General features: G+C 31.9%; 1 protein-coding gene across 1 annotated transcript in view; it reads right to left on the bottom strand.

Annotated features, from left to right (window-relative positions):
- LOC143044585 (ficolin-2-like) overlaps window positions 1–12189 on the bottom strand; it is a 51745-nt gene that overhangs the window by 13443 nt on the left and 26113 nt on the right. The window contains exon 7 of the mRNA XM_076216642.1: window positions 4662–4826. Within this exon, the coding sequence (XP_076072757.1) occupies window positions 4662–4826 (165 nt within the window). The remainder of the gene's footprint in view (window positions 1–4661; window positions 4827–12189) is intronic.

Below are 12189 nucleotides of genomic sequence, written 5' to 3'. Positions count from 1 at the left end.
ACTAGTTCGACAGATAACCAATCAATCTGTCTGTAGGACTAGGCTTCTTCTACAGGAGGGTGGTATACCTTACCTAGTTACTTCATAGTTCAGCTAACAAACATGCGAAGTTTGTGATACCAGGCTCAAGCAGCCAGTCGGTAGCAGCCAGTTTTCAAATATATAAACACAAATTTTGCATAAGACTCAAACGTAATTCATATATTTTTATTTATATATAACCACTATATCATCAGTTTTTAATATATAATTAAGCAGTCAAAGACACTATTCAATGAATTTTAAAGTTTCATTTCTGGTTCATTTAAGAATTGAATGCTTTTTTTTTGTTACTTCATTGAGGTGTAAAGCGTTGACCGAAATACATTTTGTATGAAACGCGGAAGCGCTTCATTCTGAAAATGTGCGCAGGGTCAACACTTTTACAACCCTATGAAGTTACAAAAAGAAGCATTCAATATTTAGAATTACATTTTTTAGCTAGGATCATGAAAACACGATTTTTATCAAGTTTTTATTAAATTCACCTTTGCAATTTATTGTGGGACCTCGTGTCATCATGAATGATGAATTTCATTGTGTAATGCAATTGCGTAAGGAATAACATAAGATGTGCAGTTAGCCAATCAGAATAACGAATTATAATGAAACATACATCTTATGTAATTATTAGTTACATAAAGGCAAAATCAATTGCTTTCGATATATTACACAGCGTCCTGCCCGCTTTACATTTTAAAAAGTCAACACTTTGAGTGTTTATAGAATCGTAAATAATTATGATTTTTTTAATGATGGCAAAATTGCACTATTGGGTGAATTCCTTATTATCGGCATCCTGTCAAATAGTTCATGAAAGGTAATAATAATTCTGCATTAAAAGAAAAGAAAGTCACACTCGTGCTTTAACTTTTTTTTGCCACACAAAACTGTTTTTACAAAACATTCTACCTCTGAACTAGTGGATTTCGCTGAAATATGACTGGACAAAAGGTTTATTTTTTGTATTCAAAGTATGGTGGGCAAGTAAATTATTTATTAGCTTAAAAAAGATTGATCCGTGCTATAAATTAACTTGTAATTTTGATCAAGTAGGCCCTAGATCTCTAGCTTACGTTCTCACCTAGTGCAGATAAAAGTATTGCCGCAGAATTTTTTTATTAACAGTCCGGTAAGGGTTGGGTAGGGTATACGACCTCAACTTTAGACCTACTTTAGAAAAAAAACTAAGCAGAACAACACCCTGGATTTTTCTACTGTAGACCCCAGCTACCCAGCTTCCCTTTGCACCTAGTGAGGACAATTCTTATTACATTTTCGGTAAGGGTGGGGTGTTCGACCCCAACTTTGGACCTATCTTTGAAAAATTATAAGCTAAACAGCAACCTTGATTTTTTTCTCCAGCAGACATCAGCTAAACAGCTCCCCTTTACATATTGTGCGGACAGATGTATTTCCGTAGACATTTGTTTATTAACTTTTATGTAATGATGGGGTAGGGTGGGTAACTGAGGTCCACTTGAAAAAAATTACAGGGACTCCAATGTGGTGTGGTCTATGCAGAACAATTACCGGAAATCTATGGTAGTTTGCAAAATAATAGTCTTTTTTTATAATGTGATATGTAAAATGTTGGCAAATAATGAAAGCACGCTTCTCAATTAATAGACATAGAAATAAAGAAAAACCGTATAACCAATAACAATCTCCCAGAGACAAACTAACGTTCATTAAAGCAACTAGTATGATGGTTTGGATTCGGGGTTCTTAATTTCTGTATTCTTTGATATTTTAGGCCATATTTCTCTATTCTTTATACTTTTTGGCAATTATTCTCAATTCCATAATCCCCCATCAACGGCCTCTAGTTAATGTCATGATCACCTAATAGTCTTCACAAATAAGCAAAATTAACACCTTATAGGCTCTAATGGCAAACCAATTGTAGGCTTTAATTGTGAAATTGCGGAAATTTTTAAAATTTGATCAAGTAAAATACATTATCGTCCTCGTAGTTCGTAAAATACTGGCAGATGGACCTTGGTCATCAACTCTAATAATCTTTGATCGACCTTTCTAAACTTAAAAGTAATAAAGTTCACGCATTCATATTGTTCCGATTGCTAAAGACGTTTGCATCCGTCGACATTATCTTCGATTAAAGTAGTATTGATCTGACAACCGCTGTGCATGTATACTTTAACGACCTTTAAATGAATGACAAATGACAACATTGTCATTTTTTGAATGACAATTAAACAGTGTGGGGAAAGATAAATTGAATACACTTGTGTACGAATCTGATCATGGGTACATCACTACATGTGACTAAAAATCTGTCAATTTCTATTTGTTCCATATGTTATTACCTGGATAACTGTATATGGCAATAAAGATTAGAAACCAAGGAATCTGAAAATACCAGAGATGGGAGAAATAATTCTTCTATGTTTTTTTATTTGAACATTTTTTCCAAAAAAATGGCTAAATTTCGAACCGGAAATGTTACATTGCACCATCTTAGATTTTTAGGAGGCTCTGTATTAAATATGTTTCTGAATAATGAACAGCGCTTTACGAAAATGAATAAAACTGACACATGAATGGCCATTTCTTGTACTACAGTCATATTCTATCATTTAGTTAAGTCAGAATATATCGTCAAAAAAACTAATCATGTTCATAACAGCGGTGTCCAATAAAACGTAGGAAGAAAATGTCAAAATTATCTTTATGTTTACATTCTTATTAGAGCTACAACTAAAAAAAATCATTGTTAATCGAATATCATCGAGCAAGAAGTTGAATTTAAGCACGTAGTCTTAAAAAAACAATTATCATTGACCAAATTGTCAATCAGGTTTTCGAGGTGTCCAGTTGTTATGAACGTAAAAATACGTAATAAATCCGTTGTTAGCCATACAATGTCCTCCACCAAAATATGGAATGGAACATTCCAGTACACATAAGGTTATGACATAGTTATCATTTTGATGTGACAACACACATAGATGTGACCATCTACACAACGTTGGTGTCCGTCCATAGAATGCGTAAGTTATGAACGCCAGAAAAGAAAGAGTATCAGTTTTAATGAATTTTCAAGATTTTCGTGAACAGTATCAGTGTCAAATGAACTTTTTATCAAAGTATAGTAACTATTTAATAAAAGTAATGTAATAATAAGTGTTATAGTCTTTGCAGCTTGCAAAAATTCAGTTTTTTATACCGACTTGGCGGAAAGGGTCATGGTTTCCATAGTTTTGAACAAGAAATATATTAAAATTTAAACTTGAAATGAAACTTGTTCAACATTGAAATCGAAAACACAACATCCTTTTTAAGTCTACTTAATATTTTAATGTCAAAATTGTAAATCTAGGGCGTACAATAAACTTTAAATAGAGTGAAATATGCCGTTCATAACTCTAACACTAGCTTACAGTATTGGTGTTATGAACAAATGTTATAAATCTGTTTTTTAATAAATTAAATGGATTATTGGTGCTTCTTTTAAAGATAATCGAAAACATTGTCTGATTTTATTTTATCACGTCACACATTTATAACTTTTGGCATGAAGATTAAATTTTCGATATCAGCATTGTTAATAATTTGAAAACACACTTTTTTTTGTGTCTGTTGTTATAAACGATTATTATTTGATTATTTTTATTTGATTTTGAGCAATAAATGATAAATTAGTTGTATTTTCAAGAAATCTTTTGTTGTCTTTAAAAGAGGAGTTGTTGAAATGGCTAGCAATTTGCGACTTTCATTTGAATTTTGGGAAAATGTTTTTGTTCATACATGTAACCATGATAACGACGGAAGCACAGTTTTGAAATATTGTTATGAACGTTTTAAAAATGTCTATAATCATGGTTTTATTAACAGAATGTAACTTTTTGTTTACTTCTTAAGCTATTATTGTTAGGTTGTTGGTATTGTTTGATACATTAAATTCACCTATAAAGCGATTGCGATGTTTGTTTATTCACACAGGGAACATAATGATAGATTTGAGAACAATATTTCTGTTCATAACGGTGTCCAAACATTTTATGTATTTTATTTATTACTGTTTGCTAACAAAAATTACAAAGTGGATAATAGTGTGTTAAGGTTGTTCTTGTAAACAGTATACACACCAATTATTCTACTCAATTTGACCTGGTATCGGTATTTTGGAGCAAATAAGGACACTGGTTATGAACATAAAAAATATTTTTCACATTAAATAAAAGTAAGATACAGATTTTCTACAGCTCTATAAATTTGGAAACAATTACTTCTGATATTGGGCTAAATACATAACCCATAATATTGGTGATTGAATGACTTATATTTTTCAGATATTCTGTAACATAATGTGACCCATGATCAGATTCGTGCACACTTTCGTTTTTGGTTTTTTGTTTTTGTGAAATCAAAAATGAAAAATGTGTTTTGTTTTTTGTTTATGATATTTCAAAACGAAAAACGAATGGACGCAGATATACACAGACCCACCTGCCTGCTACTGTTGATGATTGTAAGTAATTTGATTTAAATGACGTTCCAGTTAATGTCAAAACATCTTTTATTTATAAAAATAAAACTGTTAAAGGTCACAATTGTATTGAAGCAGCTTAACATGTGATTTTCAAGTATTATTTTACCTGCATCTCCATGGTAACCAGTTATATGAAGAAGAAATTGGCTTTGCTCATCTCCAACGCTAAATTTCGAATAGTTCGCATATGCCTTTATCCCATTTTTTTTTACCAATAGTACACTAAGTTCGTGAGACCCATTTATTGACATTTGGTGAATATGACTATTCCCTGCAAAACAATTTTGTAAAATATAATTTCGCATACGCATTAGCTGCAATCATATATTACTTTTATTTTAATTTTTTCTGTTAGCGCAAAAGATTATCTATTGGTTAGAAAGATATGGTACTCGAGATGTTGTCTTATACAAAATGAACAACACTGACACGACTTTTAGGTAAAAATCAGAAATCTGAAATCTGTGGGACTATTTGTTCAGTGGCTGTATTGAAAGGCGACCCTCTAGATAATATAAAGAAATGATGATGGAAAACGCAAGCCTTTGAATGTCATATCACATATGTACTGTTGGAAGATTATGGGAAAATGGGAAAATAGTAATATAAAAAAAGACGTATGTTATTGTCGTTAAGACAATTTTACTGTTTTTATATAAATCAATATATACAAGAAACCACCAAAACAATGAATATAAATTTAATATTGACCAATGCACAGTGGATATGAGGTCAAGGTCAGATGAATCCTGCCAGACGTACAACTTACAATCATTCTATGCATCAAATATAGGATATTTTGCTTAAAATGAGTGAAAAGAGAACCTAAATACTAAAACATAAATATTGACCAATAAAAATGAGGTCAAGGTCAGATGATGCCTACCAGACAGACATGTACACTTTACAATCATTCCACACACCAAGTAAAGTTGACCTACAGCTAATTATAGTATTAGGAAACAGACAAAAAAATGACATTGACCAATGAACCAATGAAATAAGGGTCAAGGACAAAAGACACTGCCAGACAAATATACACCTTACATTTATTCTATACACCAATTAATGTTTACCTACTGCTTATAGTATTAGAAAAAAAACTAAAATTGACCTATGGACAGTGAAAATGAGGTCAAAGTTAGATGAAACTTGCCAGACTGACATGTACACCTAACATTCATTCCATATATACCAAACATACTTGATATACTTCTTACACAAATAGTCAGTCAAGTTTCTACTTCGTCAAAATTATCTCCCCATTACACCAGTTCATTTTCACAATCATAGAAATTAAAGCATTGTAGGGATGACGCGTTGCCAATTTTGCTCTTGAAAACCGATAAATTTATCCACATAGCACCATTACGATCATTATATGTCAGTTGTATTTTAAAAGACAAATGTATCTACTAGCTAATCAAATGAGCATCGGTTAATGATCTTGTCTGCATTGATTCAAATTAAAACTATTGTCTGATCAGTTGTGATGTCAAATTTTCGAAAATGCTTAAACATTTAAAAAAATTCTAATTAAATATTTCGTGGAAGGGTAGACTAAACATTTTCAGTGGTTGCAGATTATAAACCCTAGTTATCACACACAAAAAACTATATTTTTCGAAGATATGCATTTTCATCATCAAACTTAAAAGACTGTCGTCAAGTACTTTTAGTAAAAAAAAATAGCTATTCGAACACACCTACTCTGTTTTTGTGATTCATTAAATAGGTATTTCACTTGACCCATATATTTCATCTTATCGTACAGTGATTTTTTTTATGTTTTAAAGTGGACCTGTAGCTTTGATATATGGGTCATTTAAAAAAAATGTCGAATTTTCAGTACACCCATGCTAATTTTTTTTTATTTCTAATAGAAATTTCAGTTGTAATGGTTTAATTGAAAGCTGTCGGATTTATGACTCAGAATATTAATAATAAACAGGATTTACATCTATTTTGATAAGATTAAAATGTATTTAAGTCCAATTTTGGGGCTATTTGTGTGCGTACAGTGTCAGAAAAACATTTCAAATGATTTTTTTCTGATTTTCTGATCGCCTAAATGCCCTTGATATCCCAAAAAGAACTTTTTAAGAACGTTAATAATTACTCTAATGAAAAATCGTAGCTTCTTTATCATTACAAGTACACACCCGTGATATCGCGGGTCCGTGACTGAATTAAAGTATATAACTATGCCTAAGCCTTATTTTAGTAATTGGTATTGTCATCTGATAAAGTCATGTCGATTATAAGATACACAGTTTTCTCTGCTTTCAAATCTTTCTGTTTGAACCCGTCGACCTGGAACTTATCAATTATTGGAAATATTATTTATTTGGAAAACAAAAGGTCCAGGCTATCCAGGAATGGGGTACTTTTTAATCAACAGCATTGTCCTATATTAGTTATCTTAGAAAGTCTTGCTGATTGCTGAATAAAGCTACAATAGGGAACAATTTGACAATGATTGAATTTAGTAGTGTCAGCCCTTTGATTATGACCCGTGTATATAGCAAAATCCTAAATACACCGTTTGGTGGTGCGCCTGTCAAATGCGGAACGTACAGATAAGGTAATAGCTAACAGGTGAATATACTATTGGTATCGGTATCGGATTAGACCCGGAACTTGTTAATTATTGGCAAACAAAAGGGTCTGGAGTGGTGTAATTTTTAATCTACACCATTGTCCTATATTAGTTATATATAGAGTTGAATTCTTTGATTTGTCGTTTTTACCCGATGACGGCTGACAAATTGGACCTCGTAATTTTAGTATTATAGATACAACGGTCGGGCCTCCTGGTAGGCCTGTATATGCTGTTATTTGAACTTCAATATGACTCAAGCGATGAACATAGTCACAACATTTAAATTAAACATTGGCAATAGATCATCCTTGTTGCTTAAAATGAATGTGTTGCATATGTATTTTTTGACGACATTATATTCTTATTCACCAAATATGCTCGTTACATTTGTTAAATCAAGAGTCCAAGCTTTTCTTGTAATATTCAAATGATTACACAGGTTAGAGATGATTTCAGCTTTCCAATTGTGAACTTTCCATTTCTAAGTAGCAACATTCCAGCAACACCTGCATACGGTGTATATATCTCCCAATTGATACGATATTCCTGTGCTTGCATTTCCTATCATGATTTTCTTGATAGAGGGTAACTGCTCACAAGGAAGCTATTAAACCAAGAGTTCCAAATGGTGAAGTTGAAATCATCCCTTCGTAAATTTTACGGACGCCATCACGAGTTGGTTGACCGTTATGGAATAACCGTTTCACAAATGATATCGGATATGTTCATTACGTCGTAACTACAATCCCCTTCCCTTTCATGAATGTGACCTACCGAATTAGACTATTTACCGGATTTGTAATCACATAAGCAACACGACGGGTGCCACATGTGGAACAGGATCTGCTTACCTTTTCGGAGCCCCTGAGATCACCCCTAGTTTTTGGTGGGGTTCGTGTTGTTTATTCTTTAGTTTTCTATGTTGTGTCATGTGTACTATTGTTTTTCTGTTTGTCTTTTTCATTTTTAGCCATGGCGTTGTCAGTTTGTTTTGGATTTATGAGTTTGACTGTCCCTTTGGTATCTTTCGTCCCTCTTTTAGAAATCAGCTGTTGCTATATGTGTTTAAACGCATTTCTTGAAATACAATTGTACAAAGGTTTTACCCATTATGTTTTCATCTATTCAATCGTGTATACATGTACTTCTTTTTAGTGACTTCAGTAATTGATTTAATTTCATTGTTCTGTTTTCGTCATATCTTTTTATGTAATCTTGAACAAAAATTTGATAACATTTACATTTGTCAATATCTGGTTAGATACATAATATGATTTTTATACAGAAAACAATTTAAACCAAATATTATTTGTCAAAAATCATATATCTAAAGACTAATTTCTTTAACGATACGCTAAAATCTAAATTCGATTTTCTCATTAGATCATTTTTTTCTAAAAAATCGACAAGAAATATAAAAGTGGTTTAAATCTTCCTCTTAGTTATATGCATTAAATAGACCGTCGTTCTTCTGTTTCCACTTAAATAATGAGTGTTTTGTTGGTAATATGAATTGTAAAATTTCATATATATATAGTTTTAACTTATTCTCTTCTAAATAATCGAACTTGAAAAATATAATTGATGTACAGTAAGGTTCTCGTTTATTTGTAAAATATGCATCAATTTGCTAACACCAATTGAGAGTTCAGTTTTATCTTTACAAATTGATTTGTATGATATGTTCATTGTAAAATTTGAATCCTCAATGTAATTACCTTTCCAAATAAATGTATGTCTAGGAATATCTACAATACTCTTAAATGAACTTTCAGACGTTAACACCTAAAGCCAGTCTTATGGGATGGCCTTTTTTTCGCAACATTTATTTCTGCTATCTTATTATTCTTACGGACTTAATTTTTGCAAAATAAAATTTTCAGATATATCACCTGTATCATCCTTGATATCAAAAATCAAAATTGACAATTATCAAGTTACTCATTATCCAATTTTCAATAATACTGGTTTTCTTTTCAAAATTGATCATTTTGCTCCTCTTACCTGTTTTCTTATTTCTATTAAGTTTTTTTTTTGTGTTTATTCACCAACTGATATTCCCCAATATTAAAATACTTCACTATGAAATTGAGGGATGTGTTCGATATAATTTAGAATTTCTTCTTTTCAAAATTCATTTGATGTTTACTTAAACTAACCAACAAATTGGCAGACATGAAACTTTTGGTGAAAGAGAAATATATTAAGACCATTTTGAGCTAAAATTTACTTGTTTATGAGTTTGCATTCAAAATTGAGGATTAATGCACCCCATAGTATACTAATCTAAGATTCCAGAAAACCAGGGGTTATTTTTAGTGGTACCTCTATTCGGAAGACCTTTTCTTTTTTATATGATTTTAAACACCTGTTGAAAATTGGCATGTAGAAAGCTGATACATGTACAATTCAGGATATACCTGGTTTCTATGAAGTTAAACTTAAGGTAAAATATTTAGAAAGCTGTGAAAATTGTAAAATTTGGTTGAACAGATAGGGACTTTTAATTGGTGGTATGACACCTTTTAGTTTGTTACCGGATTTGTTTTTATTTAATCAAATTATTGGAACAGCGGTATACTTCTGGTGTCTTTATTTTCCATCCCAGATGTATTTATATCATTTACTTTTTTGTATCTTTTCTACATTTCTCTGGAACTGCACATGCATTTGCCAGAAATGAAAAAAAGTGGTAAAACTGATGTTTTTATTAAAAGTATGTCCCCTATAAATGAAATAATTAATCCATTTTCTTAAATTTATTCTCCAAGATTAATTTTTCACATTCTTCACTCAGTGTATATAAAGTGCGAATTCAGCTAGTTCATTTTCACTGTCATATGCGGGTATGTCTATTGTAGAATAAAGGATCATGGGAAAACTGTATTTGTTTACGTTTTGAAAATACCTAATTAACTGATTTGAAGGAAAGTGTTTACATATTTTCACTGTGATATGTCTTTATTATGTACAAACATAGCATTAAAGTTCAAATAAGTGTTATAAAAGCAACATAATATAGCATATCGATTTTTGAAAGCGATCCATTTTAACTATAGATGCGATGAATTATCACTGTTAGTGCAGTCATTTCTGATGTGGAATTTTCGAAGATGCCAGGAATTTTTATTGTAGAATTATGAGATAAATGCACTTGAAACAAATGAAAACACTTAGTTAATGACTTTAGAATTTATGATAAATGTATTTTCAAATTGAAATACAAACTCTTCATTCATTCTTTACCAAATATATAGCTTTTCAAACTTGTAACAAAAACGCTTCTCAAAATGTCATATTGTATTCTTCAAATTACGTTTTTCCTTGATTTAAAAAACAAAATTAAAAGATATTTCTGTATTTTTTTTAAGTCAAAGATTGATATTGCGGAGTTTAAGTGCAGTCTGTGTTAAATAGAGACGAGTACATTTGAGGACGTTATCGTCCACGCAATAAATACACTTGCGAACAGAGAATTATGCATCTTGAAACGCAATGGTGACAGAAAAGCTTATAAAAGATTAACTTTCCCCAGTTGTACCCTCAACTGCTTCAATTTCCATATTCTGAAAAGACAGTTTTGGTAGAACAAATGTTCTTGACTCGATTGTTGCTTGCATGATTTTAACTGTATAAGTTGAAACGGTATGTGACATAAATTATCCACAGTCATTAAAACATAAAATGTAAGGTGTGGGCGAACTTTTTTGTTTGCATTGGTACGTGAAGTAGAGCACCCTTGATACAAAAAAAAAATATCCGTAGTGAACAGCTCGATACCAGAGGAGGATTTAGGGGGACAGGGGGTTGCCCCCTTTATGGGAAAATATTTGGTTACTTTTATATGGAATCACTGGAGCGGGCCCCCTCTTAGGTAGCCATTGGACCCCTACTTATAAAAATTTCTAGATCCGCGAGTGGATACTACCACAGAGGTCAAACAATGCACATTTGGGTAATTGTACACAACATGCATGCTACAATTCATGTTTGATGATCTTAGACCCTTTGGACCTCTATGTGGGCTATTTCGGTAACTTGGTAAAAATCCCCAAACTGGATACAAGGTTAGATTCAGCATGTCAAAGAACCCCAAATATCCATAAGGTCTTTTGTCTATAAAAATGCATGCATGGAATACATTTGTTATTGAAGGCATGACTGTAACAATAGGATGAAGATAAAAAAAAATATCTTATTCTGGGGTCTCATTGGGGGGGGGGGGGTCTGATCCCTGATCCCGCTTACTATGCAGTTCTCATTTTTTTTAATTTTCCGTGTCCCGCTATACTTTATTTCTCGTTTTCACGACACAATCATTTGACTATCACGTGTCACGCTTACAAAACAATCGGCAATTCCGCGTCACGCTTATACCCCAACGCGACCCACTATTCTACTCTTTTCTGACTCATATTAAGCCCATTATAAATATACAGGACTCAAATCTATGGTGGGTTCCAAATCTATGGCAGAATCCTAATCTGTGGCAAATATGACGTCATGTCATCCGAAATCTATGGCTGATTTTTTTAAACCCCAATCTATGGCAAATTTTGTAATTTCCTAATATATGGCGGATTTTTGTTGTTTCCAAACCTATGGTAAAATTTGTGCAAATGGGAAACAATGCAGTATATATACGACCAATGGCTTGTCTTAAACAAGTGGAAATATACGACAACGGGAGCATGTCTATAAACATTTGTGAAATAAACTTTTCATAATGGTCAACCAAAACATTTCATAAATGATGAATTCATATATCCTAATACAGACTTAAATATTTAAATGATGCGCCCGGTAAAAATAATAATTTTTTAATGCATGATACCTGTTTAGCCCATTCATTAAACCAACTAGTTGAAGTCCCTTAACAAACAAGAAGGCAGGTTTTTATATAAAAAAAGACAACTAAAAATGAACAGTTTTCATCAAGAATTTTCACATAATGTTATTTTGTAGTAAAATAATTGTTTATGAAATATCCGGTACTGAAAACCATCGATGTCCTTATTCATCGCGGGCTTCG

The sequence above is a fragment of the Mytilus galloprovincialis genome, chromosome 9 (genome assembly GCF_965363235.1).
Source record: "Mytilus galloprovincialis chromosome 9, xbMytGall1.hap1.1, whole genome shotgun sequence".
Taxonomy (NCBI): domain Eukaryota; kingdom Metazoa; phylum Mollusca; class Bivalvia; order Mytilida; family Mytilidae; genus Mytilus; species Mytilus galloprovincialis.
Note: the sequence above shows the minus strand (reverse complement) of the source record. Positions and strands in the feature narration are given on the sequence as shown.